At 49.0% G+C, this 24,310-nt stretch overlaps 3 protein-coding genes across 3 annotated transcripts; all 3 read left to right on the forward strand.

The window, feature by feature from the left end:
- Positions 1-511: 511 nt before the first annotated feature.
- Positions 512-5,087, forward strand: LOC125554880 (probable ubiquitin-conjugating enzyme E2 23). Its single transcript, XM_048718264.1, has 5 exons — positions 512-1,927; positions 2,006-2,128; positions 2,285-2,605; positions 4,229-4,307; positions 4,408-5,087. The coding sequence occupies exons 1-5, from the start codon at positions 512-514 to the stop codon at positions 5,085-5,087; spliced, it is 2,619 nt and encodes an 872-aa protein (XP_048574221.1).
- A 4,955-nt stretch (positions 5,088-10,042) lies between these two features.
- Positions 10,043-13,133, forward strand: LOC125552803 (nuclear transcription factor Y subunit A-7-like). The gene is made up of 7 exons (XM_048716487.1): positions 10,043-10,256; positions 11,088-11,145; positions 11,248-11,373; positions 11,578-11,693; positions 11,795-11,863; positions 12,223-12,396; positions 12,541-13,133. Exons 2-7 carry the CDS (start codon positions 11,121-11,123, stop codon positions 12,760-12,762), a joined length of 732 nt encoding a protein of 243 aa, XP_048572444.1. The 5' UTR covers positions 10,043-10,256; positions 11,088-11,120; the 3' UTR covers positions 12,763-13,133.
- Positions 13,134-19,652: 6,519 nt separating this feature from the next.
- Positions 19,653-20,667, forward strand: LOC125552804. Its single transcript, XM_048716488.1, has one exon. The coding sequence runs from the start codon at positions 20,013-20,015 to the stop codon at positions 20,211-20,213; it is 201 nt and encodes a 66-aa protein (XP_048572445.1). The 5' UTR covers positions 19,653-20,012; the 3' UTR covers positions 20,214-20,667.
- Positions 20,668-24,310: the final 3,643 nt, after the last annotated feature.

Raw genomic sequence — 24,310 nt, forward strand, 5'->3', positions numbered from 1 at the left:
AAGCAAGGCTGAAGGGTTGAGAATAAGAGGTTTCATGTAACCTGGGCTACAAAGGAACTTTGTGATCCGATCTACAACACGTGTGCCCGAAACACGAAGTCCCAGCGAAGCAAGGGTGGATGCAGCTGCAACAAGGCCCATCGCATGAAGGGGCGACGACGGGCGTGCATGGCATGGCAACATCTCCGGTGGGCACGAGGCCGGGACAAAGCGCCCCTTGGTCGCCAAACCCTAACATCCACCTTGCTATATATCTTCGTATATCAAAGCCATGTCCCTAATAATCACAACCTTGCTTGGAGTAGTAATTCTCGGTATCTTACGCTACCTGGACTTCCTTCTCTAGTCTATCTCTAGAACTAATAATCCTACCTGGACCTTCCGCCCGTGCATATCTAGCGGCGGCTACATATACTTGGCTCCTATCGATGTAGTACACGCCCACGATCAAGAACACAACGAGATCATCGGACGCCCATCGATCGATTGAGAAGAAAAAAATATGACCGAGATGGACGCCGAGGTAGTACGCTGCAATCTCTATCAGCTAGACCTTGTGCAATTCAGCACGAAGCGTGGCATGATCGACCGCGGCCTGGTGATTTCGTATGCCCCGGAGGACGACACATGCAGGTTGTTCCGCCTCGACGGCACAATGGTGACCAAGAAGGCTGATGAAATCCCCGTCCTCGAAAGAAGCTCCATCCACGTCGGCCAGTTCGTGGTGTCGGCGACGGACGCCGGTGGCCAAATCGGCGTCGTCACCGGCGTCGCCACCGATCTCCACGTCGCCCAGATCGACGACCGTGGGAAGGTGGGCAAGCAGATCCTGGGAGTGTCGACGGCCGGCGTGCGGCGCGTCAGAGAGCTCAGCCTTGGCGACTACGTCTTGTCCGGGCCATGGCTGGGCCGGGTGGTCGAGGTGTCTGTGGACGTCGACGTCTTGTTCGACGACGGCGCTGTCTGCAGGGTCGCCGACGCGGGGCCCAAGGTGCTAAAGTCGGCGAGTAATAAAAAGGTCTATCACTTCCCCCAGACGAACGTCCCCTTCTACCCTGGGGGGCGTGTCACGAGCGACTCCTTCGAAGGCTCGCGGTGGCTGAACGGCCACTGGAAGCCGGACCGCAAAATAGGCACGGTGGTCAACGTGGAGATGGCCGGCGTCTCCGTTTACTGGATCGCGTCGGCGCAACGCGGCACCAAGCAACAACTCGTCCAGGAGTCAGCTCCTCCTACTCACCAGCACCCTAGCAGCCTGACCTATTTCTGCTCCGCGTCCGATTGCCGCTGGGCGTTAGGCGACCGCTGCTTTCTTAACGACGATGTCGAGCAGCACCACGCAAGTTCACTGCAGGCGCACTCGGCGCCGCTGCCCACCATGACCGTCGCCAACCACAACACCACCGTCGACGTGCTGTGGCAGGACGGCACGCGGCAGTATGGGGCTAGATCAACGTACCTCGACCCCTATGGTTACCCCTATGAGTTGATGATGGAGCACGACTTCTTTCCTGGGCAGCACGTTGTTGACAACGCTCCTAGCGACGCCGTCGATGATGCTGCCGGAGATGACGCCAATGGATCAACAAGGCGCGTCGGCGTCGTCAGAAGCGTGGATCACAAAGACCACATGGTGCACCTGTCGTGGTTCAAGGCGGCGTCGACGCGGCCCGGCAACGAGGCCAGCAGCTTGGAGGTCGAGTGTGACGATACCGTGAGTGCGTATGATCTGGTCAGGGACCCTGACCACTATGTTGTCTATGGAGACGTCGTCGTTCGTCTATCAACCGTCACCGGAAGCACACCGGCGGCGCAGCAACCACAGGCGGCCACGAGCACCCCCGCCGATGTTCCATGGGTCGGGCGTGTTGTTGACCTACTTGACGGCCACGTCCAAGTCAAGTGGAGTGACGGCAGCACGTCGATGGTACGTATATACACGCAGCACGCAGGGCATTAATACTCGACTTAGATATAATTGCGTAATTTCCATATAATATTTCAGGTGTTACCCCATGAAATCAGTGTCGCCAACAAGGAGAGCTACATGCAACTGCGGGATGAAATGGCTGACTGGGTGGAGGAGGACGATGTCGGTGCTCCTCAAGAATTGGATGCTGCAAACGCGGTCTCTGTCTACCTAGAAACGTTATCGCATGCATGCACGAAGCACCTTAACTCAATACTCCCTCTGTAAACTAATACAAAATCTTTTCGATCACTAATACGGAGTACTATCAAGCATTAGCATATAAATGATTTTAACATATGTATTTAATTACAGGTCAATGATCCACATGATTCAGTAGATGCTACAAACGTCAAAGATGGTGACGGTTCTGTGAATGAACTAGATGGCCCTGCTGAAACCAGGCAGAATGCGGAAGTGTCCATGCACGAAGATTCTGATGTTGGTGGCGCCGCCACGGAGGCCGACCTCGTTGATCTAGTGACAAGAGGCGATGTAAGTGTCGATGATAGCGAGGAAGACTATGCCAATGATGTGGAGATCAAGGCCACTGGAGATGGCGGCCCGTTTAAGTTCCCAAATTTTGATGTGGTGAAGAGCCCTCCGGATCATTATTACCTTGACACCGCACATCAGGTTGGTGCATGCACCCAAAAAAGTTACTCTCTTTATATTCTTTTCTTTTTCCTATCTTATACTTATCTAAATAGCTAGCATTCCCTCAAAAAAAACATATCGTTTCAACATAAGCATGACACCTCAACAACATGCATGGAAGAAGGTTCGCCACAATATGCAAACGATCCATGGAATTTTTCATTCACAATACTATTTATATTTAATACAACTATACACTAATCAATGACAATATAAGGATATGTTATTTTTAGTTTTAGTTCTTATATTATTACTCTGAATATTTATGTGACATATGATCAAATATCATTAAAATATATTGCAAAATATTCTTGCAACAGGGTGCGAGGTATCATCTAGTATACATAAATAGTTGATCCCCACTACTTACATTCCTCTCAACATGCACATATGCCACTTCATCATACATGCCGCCTCATTAACTATTTTATTTTTCCTATTTTTTTAGTTGCATGATCTATCTCACTGTCTGTTTTTTTTATCCATGCAACCCATCCACATCAATAAGTAATGCATGTTTGCCACATCACCAGCATATGCCATCTCATCATATTCAGTTCTCACAATTTATACCTATCTTCCCTATGCATGCAACTCATTCACATCAATGAGTCGTGCATGTTTGCCATGTCATCAACATGACATCTCATTATAGTTAATCCTCATAATTTATACATATTTTTCGTATCCATGTAATGCATCTGCATTCATAGTTCATGTGTGTTTGCCACATCATCTGCATGATCTTATCATATGAAATCCACATGATTTATCTATTACTTTTAGTTAGCACTCGCGCTGCAACGCGCGGTTATCTTGTAAATTGTCGAGTTGAATTTTTCTCCTTTTCTAATGGCTTTAATTCTCCCCATATATGTAACTTAGAAGCCAAAAAGGCGTGCATCTCACTTTCTACAAAAGAAGATGAACTTTAACTTTCCCCCCTAAATTTTTGGTCCTGAATGCAAAGGCAATTCCCAATTAATAGTTTGGAGAAGTAAATACTCCCTCTGTTCCAGATAACAAGTTGGATTAGTTTTTCAAAAAGTTAATCTTCTCTAACTTCGACCGAGTTTATGGGAGAAAAATATTGATGTCCACAATATGAAATCATTATCATTAGATTTATCGTGAAATATATTTCTACATTTTATTTATTTATCAAAGATGTGGATATATTTTTCTATAGAATTGGCTAAACATAGAAATCTTTGACTTTTTGAAAAACTAATACACCTTATATTTTAGCATGGAGGCGGTAGCAATTAATATTTATCTTAAGATACTACTATTGATTACAAAACATTTAATATATGGTGTAGGACTTGCACCTTGATGGGCCAGTTCACAATGATATCCCGCAAAAGAATGTATTTGATAGTTCTATCTAGTCAGGTCCGTTAGGTTGCACACTTGAGATCACTACAGCCACGACATCGTTGGTTGGTGTCAATACACTATAGTATATCTAGCAAAAAAACTATAGTATATATATAGTAGGGTTTCCTATAACGAAATATATTCTAAATCATGTCATGGTACGACAAACCGGAATTAAACATGCGTTAACCAGTGTCCTTTCTTTTACCAAATGAACTGCAGGGCATCAGCAGCGGAAATGGGTCGGTACACGTAAAAAAGGTGCAAAAGGAGTGGAAAATACTACGCGACAGCTTACCAGGTACGGTGCATTGTGACACCACCCCGAGATTGGCATTTGCATGTAACGTATATGTCTCGATATTTCAATAATTGGTATGTATATCGATCTATGTACGCAGGCACGATCTACGTACGGGCGTTCGAGGACCGTATGGACCTGGTCCGGGTGGCAATGGTAGGCGCCAGTGGGACGCCGTATCAGGATGGGCTCTTCTTCTTTGACATGCAGATGCCGCAGTCCTACCCGGCCGTGCCACCGGAAGTGTACTACCACTCTTTCGGCTTCCGTCTGAACCCAAATTTGTATACCGACGGTACGGTGTGCCTAAGCCTGCTCAATACCTTCAGCGGCGAGGGCAACGAGGTCTGGGTGCCAGGGACATCAAGCCTCCTTCAGGTCGTCGTCTCCATCCAGGCCCTCGTCCTCAATAGCCAGCCATTCTACAACGAGGCCGGCTATGAGCGACTGATCGACAGACCAGAGGGCCACCGCCACGAGCTGCCCTATAATGAGAACGCCCTCTTGCTCACTCTCCGGACCATGATCCACCTGTTGCGCCGGCCGCCGCAGGGCTTCGAGGGGGTTGTCAGGGACCATTTTCGCCGACGTGGGAGGTACGTGCTCGAAACGTGCGAGGCGTACCTGCAGGGATGCGTGGACGCCGGTCATGGGAGCATGGAGCTGCCGTGCTCGGCCGGCTTTAGGACCGCGCTTGCTAATGTCATGCCCAAGCTCACGACAGCATTCGCGCAGATTGGTGCCCAAGGGTGCGACCATTGTGCTGCCACCAACCATTGACACTCAGATATTCTTGTATGACACGCTACTTGGGTTGGACCTGTGGAGGCGGGCAGGAAGTAGTAATGTTGACATAAGATCACTACGAGCAATGAAACTTTGAACTTTGTAACCGGTAGACAGTATGTGTCAACTATTGCTTCTGCCAAAATCTTTACTATTGTCTAATGATTATTAAACCATGGCCCTATGGCTAGAGTTTTGATGTTGAGCTCTTGGCAGCAGGTGTCCTGCTACTGTTTCAACTCGTGGTCCCCTTTCTCTCCATCTCTTATTGCTTGTTAGCTTATCTTTAGTTTGTGTAATGAACCGAAACTTTGGACATAAATGTATTTTTGTTAAGCAATTAATGGTGGGTTGAAAAAATTTATCAGCATGTGTGAATTATTGCTCGAGCGAAAATTTGTAGGTGGTAGAAAGTTTGGACTCCAGTTTTCTACTCCAAGCCCACCTCACAAATTTTAATTTCAAATAGGCTTAATAGTGTATTTTAATTTCAAAAAAACATTTTTTTCATTATTTATATGTTTTGGGCCAGGACAGGTCGTACTCGGGCTTGATATTTACAAACTGGGCTGTTTAAAGTCTGGCCCAAAATTGCCGGCCCATGGTCAAAGTTTCACGCTATGGTATATCATTTGATCTTACTCCTTTGTCTCAAAAAAAAAAAACTGATCTTACTCCTTTCACTACAAAATGAAATTGATCTCACTCCTTTGTGGCGGCATCTGGTGGATAAATGTATAGTACTCCCTCTGTAAACTAATATAAAAGCATTTAGATCACTACTTTAGGAAGTGCTAATCATTCTATCATCCTTCAGTTTTTTTACTAATCATACTATTAGCATCTGGCGGTATCCTGACAAGGTCTTCGCCCCAACATCTTGAGGGCCTAGCAAGAGAGTGTGGAGAGATAAAATAAAACTTTTTTTTTGAAATGATCATCAACAGGGCCCTCAAGTTGCACCATCGAGCACTGACACCGGCGTTGACTCCTTTTTTCTGAAGGTGGTGTTGACTTGGAGTGTATGGTCCCCTATCAATCGCAATCACCTTTCTTACACTTCTTTGCATGTGAATCATGGCAGACATAAGCTGACTGGTACTCCATCTCATTCAATCTTGATAAATGATGGGTACACTGACACACTGTTCCCATTGATTCCACGAAAAGCTAGGGTTGCATACTGTATTTTGGCTTCAACGTCGGTCAGTCAATCAATCATCCAATCTCAACTTCAACTCTGATGCGCTTGCTTCCCACCATCTTCTTAATTGAGTACTATGTACGAGTAATAATCCGCACTATCTCGGCTCTTGCGACCGACGGCGACCTTATAATCTGATCCTCTCCGCGGCGGCGATATTTTTGCTCCAGTCTCGCCCCACCTCAATGGCACGCACTGCATGCATATAGCTTTCTGGATCGACGCCATGTCTCATGACAACTTTACACTATGATATTGCTGGGCCATCTATCATCCCGGAAGAAACTGGATTAAGATCAGTGGCCGGCCGCCGGCCGAGTCCAGCCTAGAGCTCGAGGCGGGTGAGGACTGTGAGGAGCGCATCACGTACGTTGCGCACCTTTGTCGTCGTCCCATCCACATAAAATACCCAATCCAAACCCTCGGCCATTGTTACCGCGGATAAGCATCAAGGTTGGCGAACGTGCCTTCCAGGAGTATTCTAGTCGCCTCGATCAGAAAGTTTACTTATATTAATCGGGCGGTGGTGTTTGAAAGTGCAGAGAACCCGCGCTGCTTTCTGCTTTACTCCCAAGTGCCGTGGCCTTGCGTGCACCGTGGCTTCCTTCATTCACAGCCTTGGGCAGCAGCCAGCCGCGCGTGGTTAATTAGCGTACGTCGCGACGCGCGATTACGACCGGCCGCTCCATTTCATTATCCTGTGATGAGCGCTAGAGGTGTGTTTATCCTGATCTCATGGGCTCTCTTTTTTCTCGTGACGGTAGATCTCGTGAATGAAGTGAGTTGACTTCTTGTGTGAGCTCCCGTCTTTGTTAAGCTGACAATGAGGGTTGCAAGTGGGTTGATGGGGAAGCTAGCAATTAATTCTACTGGTTGTTTTCCGGATCCTCTGGTTTGAAACTTTCAATACGGTGCCGTGCAAGTGCACCAGAGAAACCTGTGACACTTGTGGTTAAACTAGGAGCGAGACGAGCATCCTGCTAGCCTCGGTCTAGGCATGTACAATGGTGCTATCTTAGGAGTGCCATGTAGGATAAATAATGAGGTGGAGGAGAAAGAACTCATAAGAGAAAGCTTGCCTTCTCTTATTTAAGATAAGACAAAAAATGATCTCTTAGCACAATATGTCTCATCATATTTTTAGGAATTGCTAGTTATTGAAGATAAGGCTAAAAGATGATTCATTGTAGACATTTTTCTTTGTCATCTCTAAATTGCATGCAAAATTTAAGATAAGACTATCTTATCAACCATTGTACATGCCCTAAACGTCAGTAGTGGATCTTACAGTGAGTTCCTATTCGTCCGCTTACGGTTCACTTTCATTCCTATCCGACCGCGTGCACCAAACATCCACGCTAGTTCAAAACGAAAAACATCAAATAGATGGAAGCAATTCATATAAACCGGACGATATTTTTTAATTTTACAACCAAAATGACAAGATTTAATAAAGTTCATCTAAACCAAACGAAATTAAAATTAAAATTAAACTAAACTAAGCTATGTACCGGACGATCTGAGGCCGCCGGCTCATCCGTCCTTGTCTCTTCTGCCTTTTGCCGCCACCGCTATCATCCTCCTCCTTCCAGTGATAGAAGGGCCTCCCAGGGGCCGCGATAGCCCTGATTGGCCATCTGGCAGCAATGTTTGGTGCAGGCGCTCGACATCATCCACCTGGCGCCGACGGTCGGCCGTGGACGAGTTCTTGCCCTTGCCGACGAGGGGACAGGCGACGTACTTGGACTCTGGAAACCCCACTTTGAGGAGTTGGTCACTGATCCGGCATTGACGGCGGGCAGACGTCTATGCAGTGGTCCTGGATCGATCCTCGGGCCAGCCAATGTAAGGTCCAGATCCGCGCGGACCCAATTCGATGCCACGTTCGACATAGCAAATGCTGCCAGGCGACCATGTCGTGCTGACCTCGGCGCGCTTGCTCGGTTGCCGCCTTGTCCTCCTCCTTCACTACCAATGGCTCCCGGACTGTCGGCGGGGGTGGCGATGGCTCCACCTCCTTGCCGCGCTGGAAACTTCCAGCACGAGGGGGACACCGTCTGGATGAAGCAGTCAGGACTGGTTGTGCAGCGGCGACCCCGGCTCCTCCTTGACTCAATGTTCAAGTTAGACACCGCGGTTGCACAACGACGAGGGCATTGCTGAACCGTGGGTGCGAAGTGACCGCTCGAGCAGCGACTCTATGTGCATCGCGAACTCGTTGTTCGTGTGCGCGACTTCGGCGAGGAGGGTGGCTGCTGCTCCTTGTTGTTCTTGGACATCACCACCTCTTCTTTGACTGCTGGAGTTGTAGATCCCGACGGGGCCAGAGATTGTGGCGGCGGTACCACGATGCGAGCTCCTCACGGATCCTCATGCCAGCGTCGAGAACCAATTGTCGGACTTGCCCATCGTTGTAGCGTGCAGATCAGACGAGAGGATAGGAGAGAAGGCAGTGTACAGATGAGAGGGGATAGGGTTTGTCGGCGAGCCTTGCCTGCTTAAATAGCCAGGATAGGTGGACCAGTGCCGCTTCAATGCGGGCACAAACGACTGGAGTAGGCTTCTCCGGCGTTGCTCCGCATTGAAACGGCACCGGTAAGCTGATCGGTCACATCGGCCTCGCCAGCATGTTTGCGGTAGACGGCCACCCCGTCGCGTCTGGACGTACGTATAACATGCGGCGGGGATTCTAAAGCAGAACATGCGACGAGGGATTTGCATGGGACCGTGCAGTCGGACGCCAACATCCCAAGAATGCAAACATCCACAAACCATCCGCGGTTTGCGAGAATTTGGACATCCCGCTGGTCACGGCCGTGTGATACACGATGTTGGATGACAAAAAGTGTTCGGACCGTGTTGTTGAAATGTTTAGAGGCGTTTGGTGCGTGGTACGCCCAACGAGACAAACAATTTTTAGAAAGAAAAACCCTAAAAAAAAGGCGAGAGAGAAGAAAGCAGCTCGGGGGCGGTGAGTCACCTCGGAGGCCTGCCACAAGTGGCGCCTGCGCGACGTGCCGCCATGGCCGTGACGCTCTCCACTCCAGCTAGCCCCCCGCTGCTAAAAAAAAAAACTGAAAGCGACGCATTCAGGGCGCGGATGGCGACAAGAAGGGCTGCCGCTTCTTCAGCGCGGGCCCTACTACGACGTGGTGATGACACTGATAGCGTAGCAGCGATCTTGAAAAAAAGAAACATGACGGCGATAGCGTGGCAACCATACTCTACTCCCCGCCAGCAATGGCAAGCCAGAAAACATCAAACATCTCGGGCCGGGAGGAGACCGATACAACTAAAATACGTCGACGTGCCCACTCGCACTCGGGCCGGGCCATTTCCAACTGCATTTTTATTTTATTATTACATGCCCTCCCAGACTAGTCTCCGGATCCAAGCAAGCAAGCCGTTGCTGTCATGTCACCTCAGAGCTGACCTTTCGCCGGGCCGGTGAAGCCGTGATCGACCCGGGACACGTAGGCCGCAGCCCGGGTTGCTAAGCTGACACGGTAAGTGATGCGCGTGGCGTGCCACGCCAAGTGAGTTCTAGCGAGTGTCTTGCTGCCCCGGTGAACCGGAAGGTCTGGTGGATCCTGGGGTCAACGAGTCACTGATGCAATCCGCTTCAGTAATTTCGAAACCCTACCGTGCTACGGTGGTGAAATGCTACGAGATTTTTCTGCATCTCGTTTTCTCTCCCACTGTTCTATCTTCTGGGCTGTGGGTTATTTTATTTGGCGGTCTGGTAGGTGAGTGGACAGTTGGAGGGGGAGATAAAGCCAACAGAGAAATACTCCAGCCAAGCCAAAGCAGAGAGAGAGAGAGAGAGACAGAGAGAGAAACGGAAACAGAGACAGAGGGAGAGGAGACTTGCAGAGGAGAGGAGAGAAGAGGCGGAACAAGGGAGGAGGGAGGGGTCGCCGGAAGGGGGACATGCTCCCTCCGCATCTCACATCTCGCAGGTCTCCTCCCTCCTCCCTCCTCCTCTGCCGCTCACTCGCTTCCCTGCTTCTTCTCCGGGGCGCGGGCGGGCGGGCGGGCCGGCTGGCCATTGCTGACCGGTTCCCCGTGCCGTCTGGCCGGTTTCTCGCTGGATCCGACTGGGTTCTTGCCGTTTCGTTCGGGTTTCGGCCGATTTGCCGCTCAGATTCGTGGGCGCATTCTGCTGCGGTTCTACTCTGGTCTCGTGTGTGTGTGTCCATAGCTTTTCGTTCTAGTTTAAGTTATAAGAAAGATTAGTGGTGCTAGTAATACTATTACTTGGGGGTAAACTGAAATCTTGTTGCTTGGAGGGTTCAGATGGAGTGCCCACTGTGAATTTGTTGTGATTTGCAGCTATTTCTTCAAAGCAACTGTTGTTGCCTGAATTTTTTTCACAGCTGTAAGCCTGTAAGTGGGGAGAAGAGAACCCCTGAGCTTATGAATGAGCGATTCGGATTTGTCTAGCGGGGGACTAGCAAATCATCTACTTGGAGTTTGTCTACTCAGTTATTAGCGCACCTTAATCAGAATTTCTGATTCAGGGACCAGGTTGATGCATAGTGCTGGTGTGAATTTTTTAGATGTCCGGGCATACAAATCAGTGAGTACAGCATTTGACATGTGCATCATGCCAAATTCGAGCGAATCTAAGTTTTTCAAGTGCACACGGACGACTTTAGTGATCTTTTTTTTTTGAGTTGGGAGGAGCAATTCTACCAGTATCTATTCATGTTTCAGCGTTTAATGTATACTTGGACAGTATCACTTTATTCTGTTGTTGTGACTGACCTGCTGCTTACTTACATGGACAGCTTGAACTGAGAGCAAGAGCAGAAGCCCATGAGATGAGACGCAAGCAAAATATGCAAGGTATTCTTCAGTTCCACTATCCTACTTGACTGGCTATGTGCTGTGTATACTGATTTCCTGCTGCTATTAGAGTTATAACATCCTTTTGTGTTCCTCTGGCAGAAAATGGCACAATCATGATTCAGTTTGGTCAGCAAGTGCCTAACTGCGAGTCCTCAGCTAGCGATTCTCCTCAAGAAGTGTCCGGGATGAGTGAAGGAAGCTTTAATGAGCAGAATGATCAATCTGGTTCGCCCTACACTCGCCAACTACTATTTCTTTTCTGCATTACTAGTCCATCATCTTGTAATCTTTCATCTCTCCTGGAAATACAGAATGGAGTAGCCTCCAAAAATAATGATGGAAAGAACGATATTGACGATTGCGGACCTTGGTGTGCACTTACATATCAAAGTTAGATGACATTTGTTTCCTCCTTGTACTTAATACTAGGTAATCGTGATGGCTATGCGAAGAGTAGTGATGAAGGCAAGATGATGTCGGCTTTGTCTCTGGGCAATTCAGAAACGGCATACACACCGCCAAAACCTGACCGCACTCATCCCTTTGTAAGTCTCTAGTATGATGCTCAAGCGTTGACTAATTTCGGAATTCGAAGTGTTTGTTGAACGGCGAGCATGTGAATTGTGCAAGATGTTCGCTTTTTCAGGCCATATCATACCCATATGCTGATCCTTACTATGGTGGTGCAGTGGCAGCCTATGGCGCACATGCTATTGTGAGTGATATTTCTGTCATCCCTGTTCCCTCACTAATTTCTGGCCTAATTTTTTTCTGTGCTTGATGATGTTGCTTATTTATTTATTTTTTGCAACTGTTTGGATTTTTGTGTGCGAGCATGTGCTCTAGGTATAACTGGAATGACTGTTGAGACAAGACAACTAATCATGATTGTGTTTAATCACACCAATTTCACTTAAAGTCAAATTTTCAATGTTGAGCAGCATACTGGCGTTGCCAACTTATTTTGATTTCAGAATCGTCATCCCTGCCGCAGATTGGTTCTCTTCTTTTTGTTAGGTGGCGCCTTTCGATGTTACTAACTCATCTTTATGTGGTGCAAAACAATTTGAATAGATGCACCCCCAGATGGTGGGCATGGTACCATCCTCTCGAGTGCCACTACCGATTGAACCAGCTGCCGCCGAAGAGCCCATTTATGTGAATGCGAAGCAATACCATGCCATTCTCCGAAGGAGACAGCTCCGCGCAAAATTAGAGGCTGAAAATAAGCTGGTCAAAAGCCGTAAGGTATTCTTATGCATGTTTTTACTTGAAAAAAAAACAAGTACTATAGTTGGCCCCTTGAGCATCTTTTGGTTTCTTTTCCCTGTAGTAGAAATGAATTTGGTTCACACACTCTCAATGTAACACAACATTCATGCCTCTGTTCAGCCGTACCTGCATGAGTCCCGGCACCAGCACGCGATGAAGCGGGCTCGGGGAACAGGCGGGCGGTTCCTCAACGCAAAGGAGAAGTCTGAAGCTTCAGGCGGCGGCAATGCATCAGCGAGGTCTGGCCACGCCGGCGTTCCCCCGGATGGCGGCATGTTCTCGAAGCATGACCACACCTTACCGTCCGGTGACTTCCATTACCGCGCGAGAGGGGGCGCCTAGGGTGGGCACGCCGTTGCCCCCTGGCAAATCATCCTTGGCTTATGTGTGTGGCGAATGACCGTCAACTCGGTCCAGTGATATTGTAAAACTGAATTTAGAGTCTGTGCAATTGTGTTACTTGGGGGTTTGGTAGACAGCCCTTGTGTTTGGGGAGGGGACGATGCAGCTGCAGCTGCAGCCGGTTCTCTTGTTGTGGTAGGTTTGTGTGGCATGGCAGGTGCTGCTAAGCTGGAGCCTGCTTGAACTGTTTTCCTGTCACTTTGTTGTTTGGGGTAATAATGACCATCTTGTATGATATTAGTACTGACTTGGAGTAAGTAATAACCATTCCCGGCGTGATGCATTTGCGCCCGTGGTGGTGTTTCTGTTGAGCCGTGTTGTTCAACGACTTGACTGTCGGCAGTTGTTGCTCCTTTGGTGGTGTCCCGTTGCTCTTGATGGAAGTGGCAGGTTCAGAGATGACCAGATGAGACACCCACCTTCAGATCTTTGTGTCTTGTAAGAAAACTCTGCGTAAAACGGACGCGGTGTTTTTGAGCTCGAGCACATATGTGCTCGATATCTGGGCGGTACAGTAGTGTCTCGGGATTCGGCACATTAAATGGCTGGGCCAACTTCGCAAGCAACCGCAAATATGAAAAAGAAGAAATACACATGAGTTGTGGGCCAGGATAGAGACGGAGGAACGGCGAACGTGGACGGTAGGAAGTTGAGCCGTGGCTCAACTCGTCGGTCTCCATTCCGGTCCGTGGATCAGGATACATTCTTTTCGTTAAATCTGTCGACGGAGGAGTAAATGTGAGGATTTGGGGGACAGATGGGGGCAGACCGGTGGTACCATCGTCTCCTACCTCTCAAGCTGGATTTTTTCAATAGCGAGAGGGTTGATTTTGCGGGGCTGCGATTCCCCAAAAAGGCCACGTCCACAGGTTGGTATGGAGTTCCTGATCTAGCCAATTAGACTTTGCCCGGTCTAATGTTTTTGCTCGATTTTGGATCCCGTGGTGTCGATCTGCAATTTCGTCCTCATGCTGCGCAGATCCATGGTGCTTGAGGAGGTTAAATGATAGTGACGTCACGATGGAACCCCTCCAAATCTCCAATACCCAGTGAGTGCGCTGATTGTGGGAACGGAGCAGCATCGGACACCCCGGTGAGAGCTTTGATGGGAAGATTTGTGTGCTGGAGGTGGAGGTGGGTCATAGGAAGGGTTTACCGTAGGCTTCACAAACAATAGGGAAGATGGACCCCTGAGCTCCACGATGGAGCTGCAGGTATTTTCGTGCTCAACACAGTAGTTATGAAATTAATGTGCAAATCGGAATAATCTTATTTTGTATGTGTGTGGTTGATTGCATATAATTTGTGGTGCAAATCTGAACAATTTCTGGTTGTAATTACTCCCTCCGTTCCAAAATAGATGACCCAACTTTATACTAACGTAGTACAAAGTTGGGGTCATCTATTTTGGAACAGAGGGAGTACAAGAGTACTGTACAGGGACACATCATTTGATTGTGAGCTGAATGATTCGGTATGCACCTATTGTTGTGCCCCTAGATAAATTATTACACCATAAATTGTTAACTGAAATGATAGACTGTCTATGTTGCAAAATTCATGTGATTGCTTGTAATTATGAGACCACATACTGGGTAATTTATTACATGTTGTACAGAATGTCAGGAATTGGATGATATGGCCAGTAGACCACATATCGATAGGTCATGGAAAAAATGGTTGGAGCAGAAAATGTGACTTGTAAGATAGAATGCAACTGTGAATATTGAGGTTGCAGTGCATTCTGTTCATGAAGTAGAGTTAGCAAGCCCTATGGAAACTGTGGGCATTAACGAACTTGTATAAAGTGTCGAACAATAACGGAATGGGAGAAATTAATGAATATAAGTCAATGAAATGAGTTCAAGAAAGTATAGTAACTTATTTTTACATACTTTTGTGCGCATCTGTGCTTTGCTTGCAGAGTGCGGATCGGTGGAACAGGAATACTTTTCTGGTCTGTGGCAAACTGTCGCAGTTAACGCTCGGAGGAGGTTGGGTGTGCAGGCGTTGTTTCGTTCATGATGCCCCAAGATTCTCTTCTTCCACTGCACGTAACAGGGGAGCTTGCAGCGTGTCGAGTAGCGGGGAAGAGCAGACGCCGTCTGGGAGATGGAGTTCTTGATGCAACCAATTAATAGGTAAGCCGTGGAATCTATCTTTTTGCATCGAGTTTCTAAGATCGATCTGCCTTGTGCTCAACTGTTGTGCGAAATTCACTCTGCTGGAGGAAGTCAGTGACAGTGATGTCCTGATGGAGCCGCTCCATCAACCTGTGCTGCAGCCGTAGGTAAGATGGAGCAAGCATCGGTGCGTCATTAACTCATTACCCTGTGATCGCGTCCATGAGAGAGTTGGAGCAAGCGACAGCGGCGGCCCTGAGTGTGGACATGCAGATCTGTGAGGCGGAAGCGGTGGTGGCTGCACAAAGGGATAGCACACCGCAAGCACCCGAACAATTAATCCGGCAAGCACCTGGATAGAGGCGCAGGTGTGTTTCTGCTTGCATATTATTTGTGTTTGTCAGATGTTTGTTTTTTTAGCATGGGCTTGGTTGATAAAAGACTGTCAAGGGCTCAAGGCTAGTAAACTTGTGCAGCTAATTCTAATTTTATGCATGGTTGAGCTCATGCATGACAGCAAGTGTTAAAAGAGATTGGCTCCCAAAAGCTGGTTCAAATTTATGACTACAAACAGTGTATATGACCCTATTTTATCATGATGTATGTTGTTTGGTGACTTAATTTTAGGCAACACATAGTCTTGATATGGATCCAATTTTTTTTTACATCATAGCAGGAGAGTTGTAGTTAGTTAGTACTCCCTCCATTTCAATGAATAAGTGTGCACACATTTCAAAATTTAGTCGCTGACAGCATGTGAAGCACGATTCAAGTATATGGACAATATCAATTTTATTTATGGTGCTTATGAATATGTACATGCATATATCATGGACCTGGTACATTTGAATATGTTCATGCATATTGTGGAGCTAGTTGGACTAGGTGACACTAGTGTTGAGGCTTACTACCGTCTCATTGCTTTGTTCAAGTACTGCATGGTGTAAAATGCAACCATTCACAGAAGCTGGAGATGGGCTATGTTTGGAGGATAGGATTGCTCAAAATGGAGTTGTTATCAAACATATATATGGAGGTGAAAGGAGGTGTTGCGCAAATCATGCGACTGATGTACTGCATGATGCAATCAGTGGCAACAATAATTTAACTAATGTGCCAGGCAATGGTAGGTTTATTGGCTCCTGCTCAGAGCAAGGAGATGGGTCGACCAACGACGAGCAGGGGTTGAAGAGAAACAGATTTTGCACCATTTGTCGGTGGCAAGGTCACAAGAGGACACGAGAGAAACAGATTTCGGCAATGTTCCAAAGCAGCCTCAGAAACCTGCAAGAACAATGGAGTTGAGGGACTCCGTCCAAAGAATTGTACCAGGTCTGCCGAATTAAGGTTGACGGGAGAAAACATAATTTTGATGCCAAGAGGAGCTTAGTTTATCTGTTACAGATTTTGCGAGGGTGTCCGTAGTGCTGTTTTAGTTTGCTACAGAGAGTGCTTAGTTTATGTGCTTAATGGCCAGTCACTAATTGTTGTTTGTGAAATGACAAGATCAGGACTAAAATTCAATGTTTCTGTGTTATACCTTTACTTTGTGATTTCTGTACTGATCTAATCAAGCCAAATGTTTGGTGTTCTGACATGGGCTGTAGCATTTAAGAGTACAGATATGGAGTGTATGTCAGTTAAAATGGTTTCTACAAAATGTCTGTCTGGGAATTTGTCAAATAATGAAGTTTTGGAATGGTTGTAGCACTCCTGGGAACAGACTCAAGTGTTGAGTGCTGATGGCTGATTAGTGTTCGCATTTAAAGCAAACTTGTACTGCTCATAGATTCAAACGAGGTCGAGCGTTTTGAAATGTGAAGTTGACTGTTGTCCCATGGCTCACCACCCACTGGTCTGGGTTCCAAATTTCCCAACCAATCTTCTCTTGCTGCTTGCTGTTGCATTCTTGATGATTTTTTAATTTACTCTAGTCTCCAGTTTGCTAATCAGTTTGCTCATTCTGCTTGGTTGGGCGGGGTGGCTTTTGCATTAATGGAACGGCCATAGCAGTACGGGAGACAGCCCAGAATGTCAATGGGATTCTAGACCGATTTTTTGACGTGAATGGGATTCTAGACCTGAGGTAAACCTAACGGCGAAGGTTGCAATGATTATCTGACCGCTGTGGGTCATATGGACTATGCAAATCAATATACTGCGCAAGATACGTCCAGAAATACGAGGACCAGGACCGAATCTTGGAACGAACGGACATCTGAGATATCATGTGCATTTGTGCACGGGCTCAGATGGGCACTTTCCGCGTAAAACCACCTTTATGGGTATCCTAAATTTAGGGAAAGTTGATGGGTGATGTCTTTTCTCAATTCCTGTAAACATTTTCCTGTAAATAAGTACCAATGAGGCCTTGTACAATGTTAGGTGCTTAGAAAAAATAAATCAGTTTTTCTGAAGCACCGGCGCCTATTTTTACAGGAGAGATGCCTAATTAAGCGTCCATCCTCTACAAACAAGCACCGGTGCTTTAAAAAAGATTGAATTATTTCTAAGTACCTTCACGAAGTGTCTTGCATTGTAGAAGGCCTAAGACTAGCCACAGTGGGAGTAACTTTAGCAATAATATCGAATCCAACTCGGCAAATTTGCTTATGTGGCAATGAGTTAATGAGGAGAGAGATAGTTTGAGTAACTTATCTGTTACTGTAACATCACATGTCCCAATGCAATATGAGTCTATAACCTAATAAGTGAAGTTTTGCATGACACTACACTTATATTATTACCGAGTACCCACTATGAAGGTGGTAATATAGTCCATGGATATGTGTATGTTACTCTTCATTACGGCTAGTCTAAGGTGCCATCGTAAAAACCGAGAGAGAGGGTTGATGGTCTGGGCCCACTTGTGAAGGTCAGACTGGTCTTGGTGATCGTTCTTCTCGCACCCGACCGGAGATGCAGCGTCGGATCGGCTGGACGGCGGAATTGTTGAAGATGCCCCGAGGCCAGTATGGAGCCTGGACCGGACCGTGCATACGCTCAGGTGCGTGATCGACCCGTCACCGATGCGGCAAACCCCTCGCGCCGTCGTGCGCAGTGGGCGCGCCACGCTTCCCGTTTCCGGCACACGCACCGACGCACGTGACCCCGCTCCGTCGGCACGTACGGCCACTCCGCGTCAGCGAGGCCGGCGCACGCACTCGAACGGGGCGGCGCGGGAGGAGCCGCAGCTTCCTTTGGCCCTGCACGGCCGGCCGGCCAGGAGCGGCACCACCTGCCACTGATTCTGTCGAGCCCCGTTACCGTGGGCGCAGCGGAGCGGCGGGATTCGGGGCGGCTTTCCCTGTGCCGTTGCGGCGCCGGCCAGGCGCAAGCTTCCTCGCCGGGCGCGCGGGGAGGGAGGCGCCTCCGTGGAATAAAGCGTTTCCCCGCGCCGCGCGTGACTGTCACACCAAAGTTCATGAGGCGTCTTCTGGAACAAACAAACAAAAAAAGTTTTCAAAAAAAAAGTAGTAAAGAAGTTGGGAGCACTGCCCGATCGGTGATCGATCTGCGTGCGCCAACCAACTTGTCTGTCGACCGCTCCAGCGACCACCCGCTGCACTGTTCCTTTTCCATGCGCCCGATAGCGCCGTCGTGCGTGATCCAACTGGTCCGCCATCAGCCATTATAGTCATTTAAACAAGCGGCGGGCGTGGCGTATCTATTCCCGGCCCCTCCTCGCCCCGGCCTGCGCCTGCTGCGTCCACGATCAGCTTCTTCGCGCCAGGTCGGATCGTGACAATCTCTCCGAGTATCAACCGCTCATTCCCCCGGACACAGAGAAAAAACTAGAGGCCGAGCGCGCCCCCTCACGACGATTGCCGTGGACGAGGGCCTCCCATGGCTCGCTCTCATGATTTGGTGTCCATCAGGCGCCGTACGTACCACAGGCAAGGCCCCTCCACAGAACCCAATTCTTTTTCTCGGTCTGCTTTGGATTAGTCAGTCTTGCTCGGACACGGATCAGGTGACATGCATCTTTGCATGTCACCGTGTGACTTGCGGCTCAAATTCATATTTAAACATTACAAAAAAAATCATGCATGTTCATAGCACATATTAAGATAATCCTAAAAAATTCAGATCAAAATTCCAAACATACATTAAGAAGTAAAAAAGAGATCGTTTCGGGTAACGGGCAGCCATTGGGTGCGCATGTCAGTATGTCACGTATGTCAGGTAACGGGCGGGAATACATCAAGTGGTTAGTGTCTTGTTCCCCTAAGCTAACCTTGAAGAGATCGTTTCAAACTTCCTTTTTTAAGGGCCGTTGCAATCTTCGGGTAACGGGCGGCCATTGGGTGCGCATGTCAGTATGTCACGGGACACAGACATGCGGATCACGGGATGTCACGTCGTACCGACCGCTCGCAAACTAAAAGAGCATCCCCCCTCAGCTCGCGCTACTAATCAAACTAGTGGCACGTACTTGGCTTGCTTGCACACGCTACAAGCGACCCGGTCCCGTAAATTTACTGTAACCATGGCTATCATCCACATATTTAACTGTTGTCGCCTCTGAAAAACCGGAGCGGCACACGCAGCACAGCGCGCCGTGGCAAACGGCGGTACGTGCCGGCGCCGCGCACCGTGTGCGTCCGTGCCGAGCCGGAGCCTCCCACGTCAAGTGAACTGGCACGTACCCGCGCCGATCTTATCGGGTTATCCCCTCCGCCGCCGGGCTATAAATCGGAGCTCGAGAAGGACAAGGCCCGCTCACAAACCCAGCCAAAGCCGGCCGCTTTCCCCTCCCCCGCTCCGCACCGCATCGAATCTCTCCCCGTGGCCGCGAAGGCGAAGGCGAAGGCGAAGGCGCGCGCTCCACCAACCACCAATCCCCCCACGCGCGCACCGCGAGGCCGAGGCCGAGGCAGAGCGCGCGATCACCACCACAAGAGGAGCTCCCCGCGCCCGTCCATATAGCCCTCGTCTTCTTGGCAGCCGCTGCTCGATCGATCGACCGGGCAAGAAGAAGCAAGAAGCGGCAGGAGAGAGAGAGAGAGGGAGGGAGAGGTAGCTGGATCTGCTCGTGGCGGGGGTCGAACAAGGGGAGCGCTGGCGATGCTGCAGCTGATGATGGCGCTGGCCTTCTCGGCGGCGCCGCTGACGCTCTACGTGCCGCCCGTGCGCAGCCTCAGCCTCTTCGTGGAGGCCATGGAGACGGTGTGCCGCGAGTGCGCGCCCTACTCCCAGGGCGCCGTCTCCCGCTTCCGCCTCGGCCTCTCCCGCATCTTCGCCGGCCTCGCGCGCGCCCTGCGCTAAGGCGGACGAAGCGGCGCGGTGACACGCAGATCCTTCTTCTTCCTCTTCCTCTTGCCATAGGTACACGCCCCATGCCGCCGGTGGCATGCGTGCGGGCAGCGGCTGTGCTCGTCTTGGATCTTGTCTGCTCTTATTCTTCTTCTGCCCTCTCATAGATTCTTCATATAGTACTGCTACTAGTTGCTAGCTTTGTTCTCGTTTTGAGTAGCATTTAGAGAAGAAAGTGGGTAATAATCTCTGCCCAAAGAGGTTTTTGTGAGAGGTCGTGACAAGATGCATACGGTGTTCTTATGTGGTGGATGTGATGCAAGGTAGTCCATGAGAAAGTTCGTTGTGATCTGTACATAAATCATACTGCTACTGGTTGGGAAAGTTTGTGTGTTCTTGAGATGTTGATCGGTTGATCAAACTTTCTTGAGATGTAATGGAAGACCTTGACTTGTTGATTCGGTCAGTGCCCCGTATCTGTATCTGTATGTGCAGAGGAGAGGAAATGCAAAAAAAACTCCCATCAATTTCCTGTTGGTGCGAACGCGAATGCCAACAACTCCCACAATCCATTTTCTGTTCGTGCGCACCGCGGAGGAAATGCTAATGTAACAACCCGTCCAATTTCTTTCTCGAGCGCACTAAGAAATAAGAATTTAGCAGCAATAGACAAAACGAGGAAGAGAAGATGGGGGGGAACATGCCAGCAGTTCCCGGCCTTGGGTTCGGCGACTTGGCACAACCGCGTTCTCTAAAATGCAGAATGATCACGACCTCTCCCTCCCCGACGCGGTGGTTCAATCAATCAAATCAAAATCAATGTTAATGTCAATGTCAATACTAGTTGTAGTTTGTGCGGCCATTGTGCCTCGCACGCTCCGTTCACACACACGCACGCACAGGTGTCACAAGAACTGTTCGTGTCACATCCGGCCAGCTCCTGGCTGTGGGTGCCAGTGTGCCGACACTTGTAACAAGCCCAGACGATGTCACGGGATCACATCCACACCGTGCTAAATATTTTGGAGGAATGGATCAGATCTGTCGGAAGGATAGACATTAGTTAGGCCGCACTAAAATATTGCACCCGCGGGGAGCAAGGGGCATCGATCGTAACGTAGTGACATTTTATTAAATATAATTAATAAACATGTAAAACAACCGAGCTTGTCGACGTCAACGATGCTCTTGGCCCGTAAAAAACGCAGGGGATGGCGATGAGGCGACCTCAAGGTTCTACTAGAAGGGAGACGCCACCTAATCATTTTGTTACTCCATCGCAGCGGTAGCAGCCAGAGGCCGGCGTGTGGCACTTCGGCGTCGTTGCACGATTTTCGACCGCATTTTCCGGTTGACCTGCACGGATCACGCGCCACTCCTGGCCCTGTATCTCTTGCCGCGGATCTGAGAGTCCATGTGGCGACAAGACGAACGGTATCACGTCTCTCTCCGTGCTTGATTAGTTAAATAATCTCTCTCCCTCCCTTCAGCACGGGCCTTCTTCTCTCGGTGAGGATCTCACGTTCGTCGCCGTGTGCGTCGTGCAGGGACCGGCGAGGCGCCCTGCTGCGACCGCCCGCGTCTGGAGGGGTGCCCACAAGGCCCATACCTCGTGCCGGAACGACGGCGATGGGCGACGCGAGATGAGTAAGGTCTGAAAAAAACCTTGAACTCCTACGTCTCGTCGGAATCGGACCCTTACCTTCTAATCCCTGAAATCAGCACTCCATACTTCTCGATCCCGGTCAATCCTGACCTTGTCCGAGTCCAGACTAGTTTGGTGCACTAGAAACACACAATCCCCACCAGGATCATCCTCTCCTCTCACTGACTAGGTGGACCTGCATGTCATATCCATCTTCTATCTCAATTTCTTTCTCTCCTCTCTCTAAAATCTGCATCTGCTACACACACACAATGAAACGACGCGTCAGCTCGACAATGCTGGTGTCGTGTGCAGCTCCGTGAGCGGTTGTGCCCTGGGAAACATCTTTACGTCGCTGATTGGGCGCACGAAAGCTTGGCTGAATGCAGCTTCATGAAGAGGAACTGAGGAAGACGGCAACAATGGTGGAGGTGCACTGGTGCTTGATCGAGCGAGTGGTTGGTGTTGCCGCAGTAGCTAGCCCGACATGCTAACTGATGGCTTTTGATCACTAGACCAAAATGCCCAGGAGCTACACAAGATACGTGCAAAGCTAGCTAGCTATCAAGCAAGCAGCTTGATCGATCTGGCCGTGTGTGCGTACACGAGGCTGGCTTATACGCGCGTCTAGCCGTAGCCTCTCGTACGTGAGTCTGCGTGGAGCAGCTCTAGCTGGATCGGATCGATCTACTCTCTTCGGAACACTTGCGGCGACTTCCGTAACTTGTGAACGATAAAACTGATCGATGGCCAAAGGCTCTTGTCGAGCCTTTCAATAATCTTTATTGCTTTTATCTTTTCTGTTACAAAGGTTACAGGGGTACGCACATATATATACTAGAGCCAGCCACCCTATAGCTAAACCTACTCGGTTCTGGACTCCAGTAGTACACCGACACGGACACATATACATATACGATACGTATACTATGTCGTGCTTATTCCTAACATTCACCCTCTAAGCATGACTTCCTCGTTTCGACCTGGGTCCCAAACGTGATTGCTGCTACTCGTAGGTGTTATCATTGGTATTGCCTTCGCCATTCCTTGCAGCATTTCAGGGACCGACTTTATTTTCGTCGGCTTTTCCGTAAATTGCCGGCAACACTTCCCTTTGGTCGCATCTTCGAACTTCATCCGTTCTTCGGTGCTTGATAGACTGTCTTTTGGATCATTGAGGGGACATCTTTTGAACCCGTGCGAGACCAAACTTCGGTCTAACTTTGCGTTCCAAGCTCTTGGCGCTTGCTTGAGCCCGTAAAGTGCCTTCTTGAGTTTGTAAACTTTCCCTTTGAAAGATCGTGGATGTCGCCTAGAGGGGGGGTGAATAGGCGTTTTAAAATGATTACGATTTAGGCTTGAACAAATGCGGAATAAACCTAGCGGTTAATTTGTCAAGCACAAAACCTAAAGCAACTAGGCTCACCTATGTGCACCAACAACTTATGCTAAGCAAGATAAGCAACTATGTGATAGCAAGATATATGACAAGAAACAATATGGCTATCACAAAGTAAAGTGCATAAGTAAAGAGCTCGGGTAAGAGATAACCGAGGCACGCGGAGACGACGATGTATCCCGAAGTTCACACCCTTGCGGATGCTAATCTCCGTTTGGAGCGGTGTGGAGGCACAATGCTCCCCAAGAAGCCACTAGGGCCACCGTAATCTCCTCACGCCCTCGCACAATGCAAGATGCCGTGATTCCACTAAGGGACCCTTGAAGGCGGTCACCGAACCCGTACAAATGGCAACCCTTGGGGGCGGTCACCGAACCCGTACACTTTGGCAACCCTTGGGGGTGGTCACCGGTACCTGCCAAATTGCTCGGGGCGATCTCCACAACCTAACTGGAGACCCCGACGCTTGCCCGGAGCTTTACACCACAATGATTGAGCTCCGAACAACACCAACCGTCTAGGGCGCCGAGGCACCCAAGAGGAACAAGCTCTAGGGTGCCCAAACACCCAAGAGTAATAAGCTTCTCAAACTTCACTTCCACGTATCACCGTGGAGAACTCAAACCGATGCACCAAATGCAATGGCAAGGGCACACGGAGTGCCCAAGTCCTTCTCTCTCAAATCCCACCGGAGCAACTAATGCTAGGGAGGAAAATGAGAGGAAGAACAAGAAGGAGAACATCAAGAACTCCAAGATCTAGATCCAAGGGGTTCCCCTCACATAAAGGAGAAAGTGATTGGTGGAAATGTGGATCTAGATCTCCTCTCTCTTTTCCCTCAAAAACTAGCAAGAATCCATGGAGGGAATGAGAGTTAGCAAGCTCAAAGAAGGTCAACAAAGGGGGAAGAACACGAGCTTAAAGGGTTAGGTTCAATGGGGAAGAAGACCCCCTTTTATAGGAGGGGGAAAATCCAACCGTTATGTGCTCAGCCCACACACGAGCGGTACTACCGCTCCTGGTCCCGGTACAACCGGGACTCACAGTATACGTGTAGAACCCTAC

The sequence above is a fragment of the Triticum urartu genome, chromosome 4 (assembly GCF_003073215.2).
Source record: "Triticum urartu cultivar G1812 chromosome 4, Tu2.1, whole genome shotgun sequence".
Taxonomy (NCBI): Eukaryota; Viridiplantae; Streptophyta; class Magnoliopsida; order Poales; family Poaceae; genus Triticum; species Triticum urartu.